This window comes from Salmo salar, chromosome 18 (genome assembly GCF_965601325.2).
Source record: "Salmo salar chromosome 18, fSalSal1, whole genome shotgun sequence".
NCBI classification, from domain to species: Eukaryota; Metazoa; Chordata; class Actinopteri; order Salmoniformes; family Salmonidae; genus Salmo; species Salmo salar.
The window spans coordinates 31,838,372-31,861,451 of record NC_138308.1 but is presented as its reverse complement, the minus strand read 5'-3'; the positions used below and the strand labels follow the sequence as shown (position 1 = coordinate 31,861,451).

The following is a 23,080-nucleotide window of genomic DNA, read 5'->3' as shown; positions in this document are numbered from 1 at the left end:
GAATGGACCCGGGGAATAAGGTAAGCTATCTTGTTTGTTCTACTGGTTACCATCTATTCCCAAAAGTACATTATTGAGGGTCTACACACACATATCTAATCAGGGGTATTGGCATCTGTTATGTTCACCTGAGACTACACACACACACACACACACACACACACACACACACGCGCGCGCGCAAACACACACAAGTATTATAGTTTGTATACTTTGAAGTCACTTATTGTCAATAAAGCAAAAAGACACACAACAAGTCCAAAATATAAATACATCTTTATTTCACCAGGGGGTAGCCATTGACAGGAATGCTGAATTTAGTATTTTCTCAAAACTGTCAAACTGATATACACCTTAGTTATGTACAGTCATTTTGTCAATCAGTTGCAAAATAACAAGACTGTTATCTACAAACCATGAATAGTACAGTAAAACTGTCAGTTCCACATGAAATATTTATTTTATACAGTTTTATTCCAATAAAAACCTTTGAGTTTTAAAATGCTGGTGCTAGTTTTTCCTCCTTGATGTACATGTAGGTTAACACAGTTTTCAAGTCACACATAATGGTAGAACCAAGAAATCTTCAAGTGAAACAATTACAAAAGTTTATTCTCTTACAAACTGTCTTATGTAAAGCTGGAAACGTTTTAAAGTGACTGTTTTCTACCACATAATTAACTTGCAACGGCCTACATTAAATATAATGTAATAGACTATATATGTACTGCAGCTACTTTGTATAAAATGCATTCAATCTATGTGTCAACATTTATCTCAGAGGAAAAATCTAAGTATATGGTTTGACTTTGTCAATCTGTTGACAACATTATTGGAAGAAAGAGAGTTGTGTTAGGAGACTGTGTGTGCCCTAGTTGGGTTGAAGCCTGGGTAAATGAACAACCTCACACCTGAGAAACAAAGAGAAAAACAACAGACATACAAAAAACATATATCCAGATCTGTGTATTACTCAAATGAAAGCACCAGTGAAATGTGCTTTATCTGCATTGAGCTGCATTAGATCCAGCATATACTGATACAGATCAATACAACAGATGCCTAATCAATTGCAGTATTAGTGAATGGGCCCATATTTACATGGTTATGATGGACTAATGTGAGCATTGATGAATACCCTACGTGGTTCCCCCTATCAAAGCAGGTTTATACTGTATACTGCAGAGGTCTACTGTCTGACTCAATACATGATAGACCTAGAACTTATGATGAAAAGATGCAGAGAATTGATGCTACTCTGTAACTCTGTTCAAGTTGACCAGTGACAAGATTGAAGTACTGTAGTACAAAATGCATTCAGGACAGAGACGGTAGAGCACAAAGGTATGGCATGCCCATCCAGAAGGGAAACAACAAATGCTAGTCATGCAAAAAGCATCATAACATCACCCTTAGAATAAACACAGGCGTTTATCAGTGCAGCATCACATTTTGACGAGTTAGCACCATCAGAAAGTGACTACATTTTGACCCTGAAACAGTATGCCACCAGCATTGAGGTTGATTCTATTTCAATAGCCTTCTATCCAGGATTTTCAAATTAATTTGAATGAATAAGGTTGAATTGGAAAATTCTCTCTGAATATTACCGTTATTTTCTGAAATGACACGAATTAACCCCAACCCTGTATGCCACATTCAGATCCCATGAAACAGTTATGTAAATGGTATGTAAACAACGTTTTAACAACATTTCAACACTGTTACAGCAGCTGAAATGATCTGAGGAGTATTTTATTCTGTCAGAGCAGCTTCACCCAAAGAGTAAAGACGAGGCAATGAGAAACAAAGGGTTTGTTTGGTTCTCTCCACACTTGTATAATGTATTTATACCCAGTATATGGACAAACATAACTGTCAATCAATGCCCTAGTCAGTTAAAAAGAGAGGATAGAGATGCTGTCAGCGCCTGTAAGAAACATACAGTAATATAGTCACCATTTCTGAACAGGTTTTATGTGGTCTTTTTAGCTGTGTCTGTATCAAAAACAGACACGTCCTATTTAAAACACTCTGGAAGTTCAGACAGTGAACCAGACCTGGGTTAAAATACTATTTCAAATATCTCAATTACTTTCCCATACATTCAAAGTAATTATTTGAAAAGACAAGTAGTTGCATCTGGAAATTTGGAAAGTATTTGAAAATACTCAAATTCACTGATGCAAATACATTCCCATGCATTTAAAACAGGTATTTGAAAACACTATCAAATACAATTTGGTAGACTATTTGGTTTTTACAATCAACCATTAAAATTCTCAAATAAAAGTACTTATTTTGGGCTGTGTATTTTGAAAATACTCAAATACACAGAAAAAAGCATTTGAAATACCAGATACTCAAATACACATGCATTTGAACCCAGGTCTTCAGTGAACATACTGTACATGGTTATCCAGATTCATATAAATTAAGTGTCGTTGACAACAAGCACCATAATCTGACACAATCTTTATATGCAGCATTTCATAATTGCTTAGTAAGCCATTTTGTATTTGTGAGACTGATATGTAATTTATAATGTTACAAATTCATAGTTGAATTAAATCATTCTACAACAAAAAAACGAACATGTTTCAAACAAGCTGTCGGATATATCTCTCTATCTGTACATATTGGAACGGGACCTTTTTCAAGTTATGAAAAATAAAAAAGTGCTTTTTCAATATGTCATCATATATCGGTACGTTTAACAAAAAGACAAAAACGATCCAGCCCAAAACAAGGTAGTAAAGTTCCTTCATGACCACCAATAGAGGAACGGGAAGAGAAGGAAAAGCACCATGCTACATGGGTACATTATTTTCACATAAAACTAGAGTAAATGTGTGTAGTCTAGTCTTACATACTGTGTAATATGTGGTGTGTTTATCGAAAGTTGCTGCTACAGATGGCACCATTACATGATCAATCATTGATAAAACTCCTTTTGTGAAAAGAGCAATCTTGGCTGAAACAATGACCATAGAGACTTGACATGAGTGTTTACTAGTGTAAAATGCTGGATGACAGCAAAATTGCAGTAAACAGGCTTGCATCAAGAAATAAAATAAAAAAATAGTTTTTGAAAAATTATCAGAATAAATAATCACATCTTGTTTGTTCTTATTAATCAAGTTGTATTTAAAACCAGTTTAAAAACATATTTAAAATTGGTTCTGAGCACCATCTCTTTACACGAAAAAAACCAGACCCCAAAAATCATCACCAAACACTAAAAGTCACAGTTAAAAACCCACAAACGATATTCTTCCTCATCACTTTGAAAGCAGAGACGAAGAGAAACAAAAATAAACAGACAGACGTTTGGAAAAAGTAACACAATGAAATAACACAGAAAAAGGAGATTAGAAGTGTAAAGTTGATTGAGGTAAGGCAGTAGCACAGGGTGGTGTGTGTGTGTGTTAAAATGTAATCGCTGTATGTGTCTGTGAGTGAGTGTGTGCTTGTGTACGTGTGTGTACATAACAGTATCATGTCCAGCGGTTGTAGGGGCCCGTGACCTGTGTCAGAGCATAAGGGGACATAGTGACCACCCCATCCCGCACTACAGTCACCGCCTGCCGGGTAGGAACCTTCAACACCCCTTTCTTCTCCTCCGGGCCCTTCTCTTCTACCTCCTCCTCAGGCTCCACACTCTCAGCCCCGGCCCCCTTCCCCCTCTTCCCCTTCCCCTTGACCGGGCTAACCTCTTCCAGGTCCAGGCCCATCCCTAGCCTCTCAGCCTCCTCCTCCCTCTCCCGCTCCCTCCGGGCCATCTTTGCCTCCCACATGTGCAGGCCGTGGTCAGGCTCGTTGAGGGACTTGTGCTGGTAGAAGACCAGGGAGATGCGGGTGGGGTGGCTGCGGTCGGGTCGAAGAATGGGGGTGGTGGCGTGGAGCTCTCTGCGTGCGCACTCGATCAGGATTGAACCGTGGGAGGGAGCCACTGCCACCCCGCCAATATCACTGTCCAGGAAGTTGTGCTCGCTGTCTGACCACACCTCTTCCTGTTCCTGTTTGACCTCTTCCGGGTTGGGGAAGAGACGGGGAGGGGCCTGAGGGGGGAGATGAGGGGGATGGGGGGCACAGTGGGGGAGATGAGGGGGATGGGGGGAACAGTGGGGGAGGTCATGACCTCCATGACCTTTAACCCCATCCCCGATCTCCTCCGCCGCCCTGGGGAGCCCATTGAGTCTGCTGTGGAGGCCCTCTGGGTGGGGGAGGGGGGTGGAGAAGGATGAGGAGGATGGAGGAGGAGTACTATGGCCGTGGGGGGGTCTGACGAGAGGGGAGCAGTGCACCTCGTTGGGCTCCATTTTAAACGTCCTGGGGGGGTAGTCGCCAGGGGTCCCACATCCCTCAGTGTTCGCCAGCTGCTTTCTGATGAGTCCTGGGGAGTAACCATTTACAGCCTCTCCCATTGTCTTGTAATGGAGGGGGGAACCATTGCACTGGACCCCTGGTGGCCCTCTGTATCCGTACTGGGTGGAAGGCATGCCGGGACGATGGGGGGAAAGAGCCTCCATCCCTGGGGTGGATCTTCCTGGAGGAGTGGGATAGGTGGGAGTGCTGTGGTGGTAAGGGCTAGGGGAGTTAGACTCTGGTGCATAGGCACCCACACTTCCTGGTGTGAAAGAGCTGTAGAAGGACTGAGGCTCTGCTTTGAACGAGGAGGACTGATCCACTGATGAAGTGCTTTTAGAACCTGTAATGTGAAATATACAAACCAGGATCAAGCTTTTTATTGTAAGAGAAATGCAGAAAATCAATCAACCAATTTATCAATGAATCAATTAGCAAATCATTAATAAATAAATAAATCTACCAACCAACTGATTAATCATTCATTCAACCAATCAACCAACCAACTAACCAACCAACCAACCAAGAGGTCTCTACCTTTGTTGGTGCTCTCTGTCTTGACCTTTCCCGGGGTTAGTGGACTCTGTCCAGGCTTCCTGTCCTGAGCTGCAGCCTGTTTGTCAGCCTGGGCCTTCAGCTTGGCCTCCTGCTTCCTCTTACGGGCTGATTTCACCGGCTCAGCCAGCAGACGCACCTGATGATGATATAAACACGGTAATTTAGCAAAAACTTTTATCAAGTGGTTTGATGTAAATACGCAAATACAGCACATCCCACTGGGCACAGACATAATTTCAATGTCTGGTTTGGATTTACATTTGGTTGAATTTCACCATGTCAATGGATTTAGGTTAAAATTTGGTTGAAAAAAATACGAAATTCCTTTACGTTGATGACTTTTTGCAAATCCAATCAGTTTTCCACGAGAATTCAACACCATCACATCGATTTTTTGTTGTTGAAATGACATGGAAACAATGTTGATTTTGCCCAGTGGGATGTGACTCGTGCAAGATCAAACCCAAAACTCTCCAATTGACATGGCCTTGACGCCAACTCATTTCAATCCCGAAGAGTGCAAGGCTAACCAACCCTCATCCGGGTGAGCAACTGGAGGTTGATTAGTAGAATCAAGTGTGTTAGAGCAAGGCTGGAACAAAAGCCTGCATACCCAGTAAGCACAGGAGGAGGATTGGCCACCCCGTGTAACAGCCCCTGCCTCCTGGTTCTCTACAGGGGGTAAGAACTGATTTAGGGTGAAGTAGACGCTGATCTCTTGGGTCAGTTTCGTATTTTCCCCACTAATGGTTACTGTTAGGATTAGAGGAGAGGAAGCTGCTCCTAGATCTGCACCTAGGGGAAACTTAGGAAAGCGTAGGAACCTACCTCTCTGGGGAAGGCTGACAGCACCTGCAGGGCCCCAGTCTGGATCTTGTCCCACTGGCCATCGGCACGGCCAAACTCATCCCTCTGTGAGATCTTATAGAGGGGCAGGACGTGGAGCTGTTCGTCCTCAGGGATGTTACGCACTGCACGGTTGTCCTCTTTGGTTAAAGTGCAAACCTGCAGGAGGGTCAGACAACAATACATTTTACATGAATGGAAAAGACTAGCAGTATCTGAGAGTTTCTGGGATAAAATGCCTACAGTATCTTCATTGAAGCGAAAACCCGTGAGGTGACCAAAAAGGGCATGACATCTCATATCGATTTTTGTTTCCACTATGGATTAAAAAAAATGATCTGATAGTGACATTTGTCTAAGATAAAGTTGAATTCTGCTTCCAATGGCCCAGTTACAGTATGTCCATTAACGCACAATACACGACCACAACACTAAGTCTCAACGGTGTTGTCCATTAAAATGCTGGCACAAGAAGCAAGTGTGTGTAAGTATCTGTGTTTCTCTCTGTGTGCGAGAGTGAGCGAGCGTATGTATGTAACAAAAAAAATGAGACAGCCTACAGGGAGGAGGTTAGAGCCCTGGTGGAGTGGTGCGTGGAAAATAAACTCTTCCTCAACGTTAACAAAGCTAAGGAGCTGATCATGGACGACAGGAGAGGGAGCACACCCCCATCCTCCTCGACGGGGCCACAGTGGATATGGTCAAAAGCTTAAAGTTCCTCGGTGTGCACATCACGGAGGAACTGAAATGGTCTCACCACACCAACATTGCGGTGAAGAGGGCGCAACAGTGCCTCCAGAACCTCAGGCGGATGAAGAAATTCCCTCACGAACTCCTACAGATGCACCACTGAGAGCATTCTGTCAGGCTCCATCACTGCCTGGCAAGGCAACTGCACCGCAATCAAACGCATGGCTCTCCGAAGTGTAGCCAGGTCAGCCCAACGCATCACCGGCAGCACGCTGCCTGCCCTCCAGGACATCTACAGCACTCGGTGGATGGACAAGAAGATCATTAAGGACCTCAGTCACCCGAGCCATGGACTGTTCAATCGGCTACGGTCTGACAGACAGAGACAGTACAGCTGCATCCGAGCTGGGATTGAGAGACTAGAAAACATCTATCACCAGACCATCAGACTGTTGAACAGCTTCTATTACCATCAGACTGTTGATCAGCTTCTATTACCATCAGACTGTTGAACAGCTTCTATTACAATCAGACTGTTGAACAGCTTCTATAACCAGTTTCTATTACCAGACCATCAGACTGTTGATCAGCTTCTATTACCATCAGACTGTTGAACAGCTTCTATTACCATCAGACTGTTAAACAGCTTCTATTACCAGTTTCTATTACCAGGCCATCAGACTGTTGAACAGCCTCTATTACCATCAGACTGTTGAACAGCTTCTATAACCATCAAACTGTTGAACAGTTTCTATTACCATCAGACTGTTGAACAGTTTCTACTACCATCAGACTGTTGAACAGCTTCTATAACCATCAAACTGTTGAACAGCTTCTATTACCATCAGACTGTTTACCAGCTTCTATTACCATCAGACTGTTGAACAGCTTCTATTACCATCAGACTGTTGAACAGCTTCTATTAACATCAGACTGTTGGACAGCATCTATTACCATCAGACTGTTGGACAGCATCTATTACCATCAGACTGTTGGACAGCATCTATTACCATCAGACTGTTGAACAGCTTCTATTACCATCAGACTGTTGAACAGCTTCTATTACCATCAGACTGTTGAACAGCTTCTATTACCATCAGACTGTTGGACAGCATCTATTACCATCAGTCTGTTAGAGAGCTTCTATTACAATCAGACTGTTGGACAGCTTCTATTACCATCAGACTGTTGGACAGCTTCTATTACCATCAGACTGTTGGACAGCTTCTATTACCATCAGACTGTTGAACAGCTTCTAATACCATCAGACTGTTGAACAGCTTCTATTACCATCAGACTGTTGAACAGCTTCTATTACCAGCCCATCAGACTGTTGAACAGCTTCTATTACCAGCTCAGACTGTTGAACAGCTTCTATTACCAGCCCATCAGACTGTTGAACAGCTTCTATTACCAGACCATCAGACTGTTGGACAGCTTCTATTACCAGACCATCAGACTGTTGAACAGCTTCTATTACCAGACCATCAGACTGTTGAACAGCTTCTATTACCATCAGACTGTTGAACAGCTTATATTACCAGACCATCAGACTGTTGGACAGCTTCTATTACCAGACCATCAGACTGTTGAACAGCTTCTAATACCATCAGACTGTTGAACAGCTTCTATTACCATCAGACTGTTGAACAGCTTCTATTACCAGCCCATCAGACTGTTGAACAGCTTCTATTACCAGACCATCAGACTGTTGAACAGCTTCTATTACCAGACCATCAGACTGTTGGACAGCTTCTATTACCATCAGACTGTTGAACAGCTTCTATTACAATCAGACTGTTGGAGAGCTTCTATTACCATCAGACTGTTGAACAGCTTCTATTACCAGACCATCAGACTGTTGAACAGCTTCTATTACCAGACCATCAGACTGTTGAACAGCTTCTATTACCAGATCATTAGACTGTTGAACAGCTTCTATTACCAGACCATCAGACTGTTGAACAGCTTCCAATACCATCAGACTGTTGAACAGCTTCTATTACCATCAGACTGTTGAACAGCTTCTATTACCAGACCATCAGACTGTTGAACAGCTTCTATTACCATCAGACTGTTGAACAGTTTCTATTACCATCCGACTATTGAACAGCTTCTATTACCAGACCATCTGACTGTTGAACAGCTTCTATTACCATCAGACTGTTGAACAGCTTCTATTACCATCAGACTGTTTAACAGCTTCTATTACCAGACCATCAGACTGTTGAACAGCTTCTATTACCATCAGGCAATTGAAAAGCTTCTATTACCAGACCATCAGACTGTTGAACAGCTTCTATTACCAGACCATCAGACTGTTGAACAGGTTCTATTAACATCAGACTGTTGGACAGCTTCTATTACCAGACCATCAGACTTTTGAACAGCTTCTATTACCAGACCATCAGACTGTTGAACAGGTTCTATTAACATCAGACTGTTGGACAGCTTCTATTACCAGACCATCAGACTGTTGAACAGCTTCTATTACCATCAGACTGTTGAACAGCTTCTATTACCAGACCATCAGACTGTTGAACAGCTTCTATTACCATCAGGCAATTGAACAGCTTCTATTACCAGACCATCAGACTGTTGAACAGCTTCTATTACCAGACCATCAGACTGTTGAACAGCTTCTATTACCATCAGACTGTTGAACAGCTTCTATTACCAGACCATCAGACTGTTGAACAGCTTCTATTACCATCAGACTGTTGAACAGTTTCTATTACCATCCGACTATTGAACAGCTTCTATTACCAGACCATCAGACTGTTGAACAGCTTCTATTACCAGACCATCAGACTGTTGGACAGCTTCTATTACCAGACCATCAGACTGTTGGACAGCTTCTATTACCATCAGACTGTTGAACAGCTTCTATTACAATCAGACTGTTGGAGAGCTTCTATTACCATCAGACTGTTGAACAGCTTCTATTACCAGACCATCAGACTGTTGAACAGCTTCTATTACCAGACCATCAGACTGTTGAACAGCTTCTATTACCAGACCATCAGACTGTTGGACAGCTTCTATTACCATCAGACTGTTGAACAGCTTCTATTACAATCAGACTGTTGGAGAGCTTCTATTACCATCAGACTGTTGAACAGCTTCTATTACCAGACTATCAGACTGTTGAACAGCTTCTATTACCAGATCATTAGACTGTTGAACAGCTTCTATTACCAGACCATCAGACTGTTGAACAGCTTCTATTACCAGACTATCAGACTGTTGAACAGCTTCTATTACCAGATCATTAGACTGTTGAACAGCTTCTATTACCAGACCATCAGACTGTTGGACAGCTTCTATTACCAGACCATCAGACTGTTGAACAGCTTCTATTACCATCAGACTGTTGAACAGCTTCTATTACCAGACCATCAGACTGTTGAACAGCTTCTATTACCAGACCATCAGACTGTTGAACAGCTTCTATTACCATCAGACTGTTGAACAGCTTATATTACCAGACCATCTGACTGTTGAACAGCTTCTATTACCATCAGACTGTTGAACAGCTTCTATTACCATCAGACTGTTTAACAGCTTCTATTACCAGACCATCAGACTGTTGAACAGCTTCTATTACCATCAGGCAATTGAAAAGCTTCTATTACCAGACCATCAGACTGTTGAACAGCTTCTATTACCAGACCATCAGACTGTTGAATAGGTTCTATTAACATCAGACTGTTGGACAGCTTCTATTACCAGACCATCAGACTGTTGAACAGCTTCTATTACCATCAGACTGTTGAACAGCTTCTATTACCAGGCTATCAGACTGTTGAACAGCTTCTATTACCAGATCATTAGACTGTTGAACAGCTTCTATTACCAGACCATCAGACTGTTGAACAGCTTCCAATACCATCAGACTGTTGAACAGCTTCTATTACCATCAGACTGTTGAACAGCTTCTATTACCAGACCATCAGACTGTTGAACAGCTTCTATTACCATCAGACTGTTGAACAGTTTCTATTACCATCCGACTATTGAACAGCTTCTATTACCAGACCATCTGACTGTTGAACAGCTTCTATTACCATCAGACTGTTGAACAGCTTCTATTACCATCAGACTGTTTAACAGCTTCTATTACCAGACCATCAGACTGTTGAACAGCTTCTATTACCATCAGGCAATTGAAAAGCTTCTATTACCAGACCATCAGACTGTTGAACAGCTTCTATTACCAGACCATCAGACTGTTGAACAGGTTCTATTAACATCAGACTGTTGGACAGCTTCTATTACCAGACCATCAGACTTTTGAACAGCTTCTATTACCAGACCATCAGACTGTTGAACAGGTTCTATTAACATCAGACTGTTGGACAGCTTCTATTACCAGACCATCAGACTGTTGAACAGCTTCTATTACCATCAGACTGTTGAACAGCTTCTATTACCAGACCATCAGACTGTTGAACAGCTTCTATTACCATCAGGCAATTGAACAGCTTCTATTACCAGACCATCAGACTGTTGAACAGCTTCTATTACCAGACCATCAGACTGTTGAACAGCTTCTATTACCATCAGACTGTTGAACAGCTTCTATTACCAGACCATCAGACTGTTGAACAGCTTCTATTACCATCAGACTGTTGAACAGTTTCTATTACCATCCGACTATTGAACAGCTTCTATTACCAGACCATCAGACTGTTGAACAGCTTCTATTACCAGACCATCAGACTGTTGGACAGCTTCTATTACCAGACCATCAGACTGTTGGACAGCTTCTATTACCATCAGACTGTTGAACAGCTTCTATTACAATCAGACTGTTGGAGAGCTTCTATTACCATCAGACTGTTGAACAGCTTCTATTACCAGACCATCAGACTGTTGAACAGCTTCTATTACCAGACCATCAGACTGTTGAACAGCTTCTATTACCAGACCATCAGACTGTTGGACAGCTTCTATTACCATCAGACTGTTGAACAGCTTCTATTACAATCAGACTGTTGGAGAGCTTCTATTACCATCAGACTGTTGAACAGCTTCTATTACCAGACTATCAGACTGTTGAACAGCTTCTATTACCAGATCATTAGACTGTTGAACAGCTTCTATTACCAGACCATCAGACTGTTGAACAGCTTCTATTACCAGACCATCAGACTGTTGAACAGCTTCTATTACCAGATCATTAGACTGTTGAACAGCTTCTATTACCAGACCATCAGACTGTTGAACAGCTTCCAATACCATCAGACTGTTGAACAGCTTCTATTACCATCAGACTGTTGAACAGCTTCTATTACCAGACCATCAGACTGTTGAACAGCTTCTATTACCATCAGACTGTTGAACAGTTTCTATTACCATCCGACTATTGAACAGCTTCTATTACCAGACCATCTGACTGTTGAACAGCTTCTATTACCATCAGACTGTTGAACAGCTTCTATTACCATCAGACTGTTTAACAGCTTCTATTACCAGACCATCAGACTGTTGAACAGCTTCTATTACCATCAGGCAATTGAAAAGCTTCTATTACCAGACCATCAGACTGTTGAACAGCTTCTATTACCAGACCATCAGACTGTTGAACAGGTTCTATTAACATCAGACTGTTGGACAGCTTCTATTACCAGACCATCAGACTTTTGAACAGCTTCTATTACCAGACCATCAGACTGTTGAACAGGTTCTATTAACATCAGACTGTTGGACAGCTTCTATTACCAGACCATCAGACTGTTGAACAGCTTCTATTACCATCAGACTGTTGAACAGCTTCTATTACCAGACCATCAGACTGTTGAACAGCTTCTATTACCATCAGGCAATTGAACAGCTTCTATTACCAGACCATCAGACTGTTGAACAGCTTCTATTACCAGACCATCAGACTGTTGAACAGCTTCTATTACCATCAGACTGTTGAACAGCTTCTATTACCAGACCATCAGACTGTTGAACAGCTTCTATTACCATCAGACTGTTGAACAGTTTCTATTACCATCCGACTATTGAACAGCTTCTATTACCAGACCATCAGACTGTTGAACAGCTTCTATTACCAGACCATCAGACTGTTGGACAGCTTCTATTACCAGACCATCAGACTGTTGGACAGCTTCTATTACCATCAGACTGTTGAACAGCTTCTATTACAATCAGACTGTTGGAGAGCTTCTATTACCATCAGACTGTTGAACAGCTTCTATTACCAGACCATCAGACTGTTGAACAGCTTCTATTACCAGACCATCAGACTGTTGAACAGCTTCTATTACCAGACCATCAGACTGTTGGACAGCTTCTATTACCATCAGACTGTTGAACAGCTTCTATTACAATCAGACTGTTGGAGAGCTTCTATTACCATCAGACTGTTGAACAGCTTCTATTACCAGACTATCAGACTGTTGAACAGCTTCTATTACCAGATCATTAGACTGTTGAACAGCTTCTATTACCAGACCATCAGACTGTTGAACAGCTTCTATTACCAGACTATCAGACTGTTGAACAGCTTCTATTACCAGATCATTAGACTGTTGAACAGCTTCTATTACCAGACCATCAGACTGTTGGACAGCTTCTATTACCAGACCATCAGACTGTTGAACAGCTTCTATTACCATCAGACTGTTGAACAGCTTCTATTACCAGACCATCAGACTGTTGAACAGCTTCTATTACCAGACCATCAGACTGTTGAACAGCTTCTATTACCATCAGACTGTTGAACAGCTTATATTACCAGACCATCTGACTGTTGAACAGCTTCTATTACCATCAGACTGTTGAACAGCTTCTATTACCATCAGACTGTTTAACAGCTTCTATTACCAGACCATCAGACTGTTGAACAGCTTCTATTACCATCAGGCAATTGAAAAGCTTCTATTACCAGACCATCAGACTGTTGAACAGCTTCTATTACCAGACCATCAGACTGTTGAATAGGTTCTATTAACATCAGACTGTTGGACAGCTTCTATTACCAGACCATCAGACTGTTGAACAGCTTCTATTACCATCAGACTGTTGAACAGCTTCTATTACCAGGCTATCAGACTGTTGAACAGCTTCTATTACCAGATCATTAGACTGTTGAACAGCTTCTATTACCAGACCATCAGACTGTTGAACAGCTTCCAATACCATCAGACTGTTGAACAGCTTCTATTACCATCAGACTGTTGAACAGCTTCTATTACCAGACCATCAGACTGTTGAACAGCTTCTATTACCATCAGACTGTTGAACAGTTTCTATTACCATCCGACTATTGAACAGCTTCTATTACCAGACCATCTGACTGTTGAACAGCTTCTATTACCATCAGACTGTTGAACAGCTTCTATTACCATCAGACTGTTTAACAGCTTCTATTACCAGACCATCAGACTGTTGAACAGCTTCTATTACCATCAGGCAATTGAAAAGCTTCTATTACCAGACCATCAGACTGTTGAACAGCTTCTATTACCAGACCATCAGACTGTTGAACAGGTTCTATTAACATCAGACTGTTGGACAGCTTCTATTACCAGACCATCAGACTTTTGAACAGCTTCTATTACCAGACCATCAGACTGTTGAACAGGTTCTATTAACATCAGACTGTTGGACAGCTTCTATTACCAGACCATCAGACTGTTGAACAGCTTCTATTACCATCAGACTGTTGAACAGCTTCTATTACCAGACCATCAGACTGTTGAACAGCTTCTATTACCATCAGGCAATTGAACAGCTTCTATTACCAGACCATCAGACTGTTGAACAGCTTCTATTACCAGACCATCAGACTGTTGAACAGCTTCTATTACCATCAGACTGTTGAACAGCTTCTATTACCAGACCATCAGACTGTTGAACAGCTTCTATTACCATCAGACTGTTGAACAGTTTCTATTACCATCCGACTATTGAACAGCTTCTATTACCAGACCATCAGACTGTTGAACAGCTTCTATTACCAGACCATCAGACTGTTGGACAGCTTCTATTACCAGACCATCAGACTGTTGGACAGCTTCTATTACCATCAGACTGTTGAACAGCTTCTATTACAATCAGACTGTTGGAGAGCTTCTATTACCATCAGACTGTTGAACAGCTTCTATTACCAGACCATCAGACTGTTGAACAGCTTCTATTACCAGACCATCAGACTGTTGAACAGCTTCTATTACCAGACCATCAGACTGTTGGACAGCTTCTATTACCATCAGACTGTTGAACAGCTTCTATTACAATCAGACTGTTGGAGAGCTTCTATTACCATCAGACTGTTGAACAGCTTCTATTACCAGACTATCAGACTGTTGAACAGCTTCTATTACCAGATCATTAGACTGTTGAACAGCTTCTATTACCAGACCATCAGACTGTTGAACAGCTTCTATTACCAGACTATCAGACTGTTGAACAGCTTCTATTACCAGATCATTAGACTGTTGAACAGCTTCTATTACCAGACCATCAGACTGTTGGACAGCTTCTATTACCAGACCATCAGACTGTTGAACAGCTTCTATTACCATCAGACTGTTGAACAGCTTCTATTACCAGACCATCAGACTGTTGAACAGCTTCTATTACCAGACCATCAGACTGTTGAACAGCTTCTATTACCATCAGACTGTTGAACAGCTTATATTACCAGACCATCAGACTGTTGAACAGCTTCTATTACCATCAGACTGTTGAACAGTTTCTATTACCATCCGACTATTGAACAGCTTCTATTACCAGACCATCTGACTGTTGAACAGCTTCTATTACCATCAGACTGTTGAACAGCTTCTATTACCATCAGACTGTTTAACAGCTTCTATTACCAGACCATCAGACTGTTGAACAGCTTCTATTACCATCAGACTGTTGAACAGCTTCTATTACCAGACCATCAGACTGTTGAACAGCTTCTATTACCAGACCATCAGACTGTTGAACAGCTTCTATTACCATCAGACTGTTGAACAGCTTCTATTACCAGACCATCAGACTGTTGAACAGCTTCTATTACCATCAGGCAATTGAACAGCTTCTATTACCAGACCATCAGACTGTTGAACAGCTTCTATTACCAGACCATCAGACTGTTGAACAGGTTCTATTAACATCAGACTGTTGGACAGCTTCTATTACCAGACCATCAGACTTTTGAACAGCTTCTATTACCATCAGACTGTTGAACAGCTTCTATTACCATCAGACTGTTGAACAGCTTCTATTACCATCAGACTGTTGAACAGCTTCTATTACCAGCCCATCAGACTGTTGAACAGCTTCTATTACCAGACCATCAGACTGTTGGACAGCTTCTATTACCAGACCATCAGACTGTTGAACAGCTTCTATTACCAGACCATCAGACTGTTGAACAGCTTCTATTACCATCAGACTGTTGAACAGCTTATATTACCAGACCATCAGACTGTTGGACAGCTTCTATTACCAGACCATCAGACTGTTGAACAGCTTCTAATACCATCAGACTGTTGAACAGCTTCTATTACCATCAGACTGTTGAACAGCTTCTATTACCAGCCCATCAGACTGTTGAACAGCTTCTATTACCAGACCATCAGACTGTTGAACAGCTTCTATTACCAGACCATCAGACTGTTGGACAGCTTCTATTACCATCAGACTGTTGAACAGCTTCTATTACAATCAGACTGTTGGAGAGCTTCTATTACCATCAGACTGTTGAACAGCTTCTATTACCAGACCATCAGACTGTTGAACAGCTTCTATTACCAGACCATCAGACTGTTGAACAGCTTCTATTACCAGATCATTAGACTGTTGAACAGCTTCTATTACCAGACCATCAGACTGTTGAACAGCTTCCAATACCATCAGACTGTTGAACAGCTTCTATTACCATCAGACTGTTGAACAGCTTCTATTACCAGACCATCAGACTGTTGAACAGCTTCTATTACCATCAGACTGTTGAACAGTTTCTATTACCATCCGACTATTGAACAGCTTCTATTACCAGACCATCTGACTGTTGAACAGCTTCTATTACCATCAGACTGTTGAACAGCTTCTATTACCATCAGACTGTTTAACAGCTTCTATTACCAGACCATCAGACTGTTGAACAGCTTCTATTACCAGACCATCAGACTGTTGGACAGCTTCTATTACCATCAGACTGTTGAACAGCTTCTATTACAATCAGACTGTTGGAGAGCTTCTATTACCATCAGACTGTTGAACAGCTTCTATTACCAGACCATCAGACTGTTGAACAGCTTCTATTACCAGACCATCAGACTGTTGAACAGCTTCTATTACCAGATCATTAGACTGTTGAACAGCTTCTATTACCAGACCATCAGACTGTTGAACAGCTTCCAATACCATCAGACTGTTGAACAGCTTCTATTACCATCAGACTGTTGAACAGCTTCTATTACCAGACCATCAGACTGTTGAACAGCTTCTATTACCATCAGACTGTTGAACAGTTTCTATTACCATCCGACTATTGAACAGCTTCTATTACCAGACCATCTGACTGTTGAACAGCTTCTATTACCATCAGACTGTTGAACAGCTTCTATTACCATCAGACTGTTTAACAGCTTCTATTACCAGACCATCAGACTGTTGAACAGCTTCTATTACCATCAGGCAATTGAAAAGCTTCTATTACCAGACCATCAGACTGTTGAACAGCTTCTATTACCAGACCATCAGACTGTTGAACAGGTTCTATTAACATCAGACTGTTGGACAGCTTCTATTACCAGACCATCAGACTTTTGAACAGCTTCTATTACCAGACCATCAGACTGTTGAACAGGTTCTATTAACATCAGACTGTTGGACAGCTTCTATTACCAGACCATCAGACTGTTGAACAGCTTCTATTACCATCAGACTGTTGAACAGCTTCTATTACCAGACCATCAGACTGTTGAACAGCTTCTATTACCATCAGGCAATTGAACAGCTTCTATTACCAGACCATCAGACTGTTGAACAGCTTCTATTACCAGACCATCAGACTGTTGAACAGCTTCTATTACCATCAGACTGTTGAACAGCTTCTATTACCAGACCATCAGACTGTTGAACAGCTTCTATTACCATCAGACTGTTGAACAGTTTCTATTACCATCCGACTATTGAACAGCTTCTATTACCAGACCATCAGACTGTTGAACAGCTTCTATTACCAGACCATCAGACTGTTGGACAGATTCTATTACCATCAGACTGTTGAACAGCTTCTATTACAATCAGACTGTTGGAGAGCTTCTATTACCATCAGACTGTTGAACAGCTTCTATTACCAGACTATCAGACTGTTGAACAGCTTCTATTACCAGATCATTAGACTGTTGAACAGCTTCTATTACCAGACCATCAGACTGTTGAACAGCTTCTATTACCAGACTATCAGACTGTTGAACAGCTTCTATTACCAGATCATTAGACTGTTGAACAGCTTCTATTACCAGACCATCAGACTGTTGGACAGCTTCTATTACCAGACCATCAGACTGTTGAACAGCTTCTATTACCATCAGACTGTTGAACAGCTTCTATTACCAGACCATCAGACTGTTGAACAGCTTCTATTACCAGACCATCAGACTGTTGAACAGCTTCTATTACCATCAGACTGTTGAACAGCTTATATTACCAGACCATCAGACTGTTGAACAGCTTCTATTACCATCAGACTGTTGAACAGTTTCTATTACCATCCGACTATTGAACAGCTTCTATTACCAGACCATCTGACTGTTGAACAGCTTCTATTACCATCAGACTGTTGAACAGCTTCTATTACCATCAGACTGTTTAACAGCTTCTATTACCAGACCATCAGACTGTTGAACAGCTTCTATTACCATCAGACTGTTGAACAGCTTCTATTACCAGACCATCAGACTGTTGAACAGCTTCTATTACCAGACCATCAGACTGTTGAACAGCTTCTATTACCATCAGACTGTTGAACAGCTTCTATTACCAGACCATCAGACTGTTGAACAGCTTCTATTACCATCAGGCAATTGAACAGCTTCTATTACCAGACCATCAGACTGTTGAACAGCTTCTATTACCAGACCATCAGACTGTTGAACAGGTTCTATTAACATCAGACTGTTGGACAGCTTCTATTACCAGACCATCAGACTTTTGAACAGCTTCTATTACCATCAGACTGTTGAACAGCTTCTATTACCATCAGACTGTTGAACAGCTTCTATTACCATCAGACTGTTGAACAGCTTCTATTACCAGACCATCAGACTGTTGAACAGCTTCTATTACCATCAGGCAATTGAACAGCTTCTATTACCAGACCATCAGACTGTTGAACAGCTTCTATTACCAGACCATCAGACTGTTGAACAGCTTCTATTACCATCAGACTGTTGAACAGCTTCTATTACCAGGCTATCAGACTGTTGAACAGCTTCTATTACCAGACCATCAGACTGTTGAACAGCTTCTATTACCATCAGACTGTTGAACAGCTTCTATTACCAGACCATCAGACTGTTGAACAGCTTCTATTACCAGACCATCAGACTGTTGAACAACTTCTATTACCAGACCATCAGACTGTTGAACAGCTTCTATTACCAGACCATCAGACTGTTGAACAACTTCTATTACCAGACCATCAGACTGTTGAACAGCTTCTATTACCAGACCATCAGACTGTTGAACAGCTTCTATTACCAGACCATCAGACTGTTGAACAGCTTCTATTACCATCAGACTGTTGAACAGCTTCTATTACCATCAGACTGTTGAACAGATTCTATTACCATCAGACTGTTGAACAGCTTCTATTACCATCAGACTGTTGAACAGCTTCTATTACCATCAGACTGTTGAACAGCTTCTATTACCAGACCATCAGACTGTTGAACAGCTTCTATTACCATCAGACTGTTGGACAGCTTCTATTACCAGACCATCAGACTTTTGAACAGCTTCTATTACCAGACCATCAGACTGTTGAACAGGTTCTATTAACATCAGACTGTTGGACAGCTTCTATTACCAGACCATCAGACTGTTGAACAGCTTCTATTACCATCAGACTGTTGAACAGCTTCTATTACCATCAGACTGTTGAACAGCTTCTATTACCAGACCATCAGACTGTTGAACAGCTTCTATTACCATCAGGCAATTGAACAGCTTCTATTACCAGACCATCAGACTGTTGAACAGCTTCTATTACCAGACCATCAGACTGTTGAACAGCTTCTATTACCATCAGACTGTTGAACAGCTTCTATTACCAGGCTATCAGACTGTTGAACAGCTTCTATTACCAGATCATTAGACTGTTGAACAGCTTCTATTACCAGACCATCAGACTGTTGAACAGCTTCCAATACCATCAGACTGTTGAACAGCTTCAATTACCATGAGACTGTTGAACAGCTTCTATTACCAGACCATCAGACTGTTGAACAGCTTCTATTACCAGATCATTAGACTGTTGAACAGCTTCTATTACCAGACCATCAGACTGTTGAACAGCTTCTATTACCAGATCATTAGACTGTTGAACAGCTTCTATTACCAGACCATCAGACTGTTGAACAGCTTCTATTACCAGACTATCAGACTGTTGAACAGCTTCTATTACCAGATCATTAGACTGTTGAACAGCTTCTATTACCAGACCATCAGACTGTTGGACAGCTTCTATTACCAGACCATCAGACTGTTGAACAGCTTCTATTACCATCAGACTGTTGAACAGCTTCTATTACCAGACCATCAGACTGTTGAACAGCTTCTATTACCAGACCATCAGACTGTTGAACAGCTTCTATTACCATCAGACTGTTGAACAGCTTATATTACCAGACCATCAGACTGTTGAACAGCTTCTATTACCATCAGACTGTTGAACAGTTTCTATTACCATCCGACTATTGAACAGCTTCTATTACCAGACCATCTGACTGTTGAACAGCTTCTATTACCATCAGACTGTTGAACAGCTTCTATTACCATCAGACTGTTTAACAGCTTCTATTACCAGACCATCAGACTGTTGAACAGCTTCTATTACCATCAGACTGTTGAACAGCTTCTATTACCAGACCATCAGACTGTTGAACAGCTTCTATTACCAGACCATCAGACTGTTGAACAGCTTCTATTACCATCAGACTGTTGAACAGCTTCTATTACCAGACCATCAGACTGTTGAACAGCTTCTATTACCATCAGGCAATTGAACAGCTTCTATTACCAGACCATCAGACTGTTGAACAGCTTCTATTACCAGACCATCAGACTGTTGAACAGGTTCTATTAACATCAGACTGTTGGACAGCTTCTATTACCAGACCATCAGACTTTTGAACAGCTTCTATTACCATCAGACTGTTGAACAGCTTCTATTACCATCAGACTGTTGAACAGCTTCTATTACCATCAGACTGTTGAACAGCTTCTATTACCAGACCATCAGACTGTTGAACAGCTTCTATTACCATCAGGCAATTGAACAGCTTCTATTACCAGACCATCAGACTGTTGAACAGCTTCTATTACCAGACCATCAGACTGTTGAACAGCTTCTATTACCATCAGACTGTTGAACAGCTTCTATTACCAGGCTATCAGACTGTTGAACAGCTTCTATTACCAGACCATCAGACTGTTGAACAGCTTCTATTACCATCCGACTGTTGAACAGCTTCTATTACCAGACCATCAGACTGTTGAACAGCTTCTATTACCAGACCATCAGACTGTTGAACAACTTCTATTACCAGACCATCAGACTGTTGAACAGCTTCTATTACCAGACCATCAGACTGTTGAACAACTTCTATTACCAGACCATCAGACTGTTGAACAGCTTCTATTACCAGACCATCAGACTGTTGAACAGCTTCTATTACCAGACCATCAGACTGTTGAACAGCTTCTATTACCATCAGACTGTTGAACAGCTTCTATTACCATCAGACTGTTGAACAGATTCTATTACCATCAGACTGTTGAACAGCTTCTATTACCATCAGACTGTTGAACAGCTTCTATTACCATCAGACTGTTGAACAGCTTCTATTACCAGACCATCAGACTGTTGAACAGCTTCTATTACCATCAGACTGTTGGACAGCTTCTATTACCAGACCATCAGACTTTTGAACAGCTTCTATTACCAGACCATCAGACTGTTGAACAGGTTCTATTAACATCAGACTGTTGGACAGCTTCTATTACCAGACCATCAGACTGTTGAACAGCTTCTATTACCATCAGACTGTTGAACAGCTTCTATTACCATCAGACTGTTGAACAGCTTCTATTACCAGACCATCAGACTGTTGAACAGCTTCTATTACCATCAGGCAATTGAACAGCTTCTATTACCAGACCATCAGACTGTTGAACAGCTTCTATTACCAGACCATCAGACTGTTGAACAGCTTCTATTACCATCAGACTGTTGAACAGCTTCTATTACCAGGCTATCAGACTGTTGAACAGCTTCTATTACCAGATCATTAGACTGTTGAACAGCTTCTATTACCAGACCATCAGACTGTTGAACAGCTTCCAATACCATCAGACTGTTGAACAGCTTCAATTACCATGAGACTGTTGAACAGCTTCTATTACCAGACCATCAGACTGTTGAACAGCTTCTATTACCAGACCATCAGACTGTTGAACAGCTTCTATTACCATCAGACTGTTGAACAGCTTCTATTACCAGGCTATCAGACTGTTGAACAGCTTCTATTACCAGACCATCAGACTGTTGAACAGCTTCTATTACCATCAGACTGTTGAACAGCTTCTATTACCAGACCATCAGACTGTTGAACAGCTTCTATTACCAGACCATCAGACTGTTGAACAACTTCTATTACCAGACCATCAGACTGTTGAACAGCTTCTATTACCAGACCATCAGACTGTTGAACAACTTCTATTACCAGACCATCAGACTGTTGAACAGCTTCTATTACCAGACCATCAGACTGTTGAACAGCTTCTATTACCAGACCATCAGACTGTTGAACAGCTTCTATTACCATCAGACTGTTGAACAGCTTCTATTACCATCAGACTGTTGAACAGATTCTATTACCATCAGACTGTTGAACAGCTTCTATTACCATCAGACTGTTGAACAGCTTCTATTACCATCAGACTGTTGAACAGCTTCTATTACCAGACCATCAGACTGTTGAACAGCTTCTATTACCATCAGACTGTTGGACAGCTTCTATTACCAGACCATCAGACTTTTGAACAGCTTCTATTACCAGACCATCAGACTGTTGAACAGGTTCTATTAACATCAGACTGTTGGACAGCTTCTATTACCAGACCATCAGACTGTTGAACAGCTTCTATTACCATCAGACTGTTGAACAGCTTCTATTACCATCAGACTGTTGAACAGCTTCTATTACCAGACCATCAGACTGTTGAACAGCTTCTATTACCATCAGGCAATTGAACAGCTTCTATTACCAGACCATCAGACTGTTGAACAGCTTCTATTACCATCAGACTGTTGAACAGCTTCTATTACCAGGCTATCAGACTGTTGAACAGCTTCTATTACCAGATCATTAGACTG

General features: G+C 41.4%; 1 protein-coding gene across 3 annotated transcripts in view; it reads right to left on the bottom strand.

Annotated features, from left to right (window-relative positions):
* Positions 1–257: 257 nt before the first annotated feature.
* LOC106577185 (methylcytosine dioxygenase TET2) overlaps positions 258–23,080 on the bottom strand; it is a 213,556-nt gene continuing 190,733 nt past the window's right edge. For all 3 annotated transcript variants that reach the window (XM_014155010.3, XM_014155012.3, XM_014155013.3), the window contains 3 exons: positions 5,755–5,931; positions 4,906–5,062; positions 258–4,711 (listed from right to left, as the gene is read on the bottom strand). In XM_014155010.3, coding sequence (XP_014010485.2) covers positions 3,498–4,711; positions 4,906–5,062; positions 5,755–5,931 — 1,548 coding nt within the window. In that variant the 3' untranslated portion in view covers positions 258–3,497. The remainder of the gene's footprint in view (positions 4,712–4,905; positions 5,063–5,754; positions 5,932–23,080) is intronic.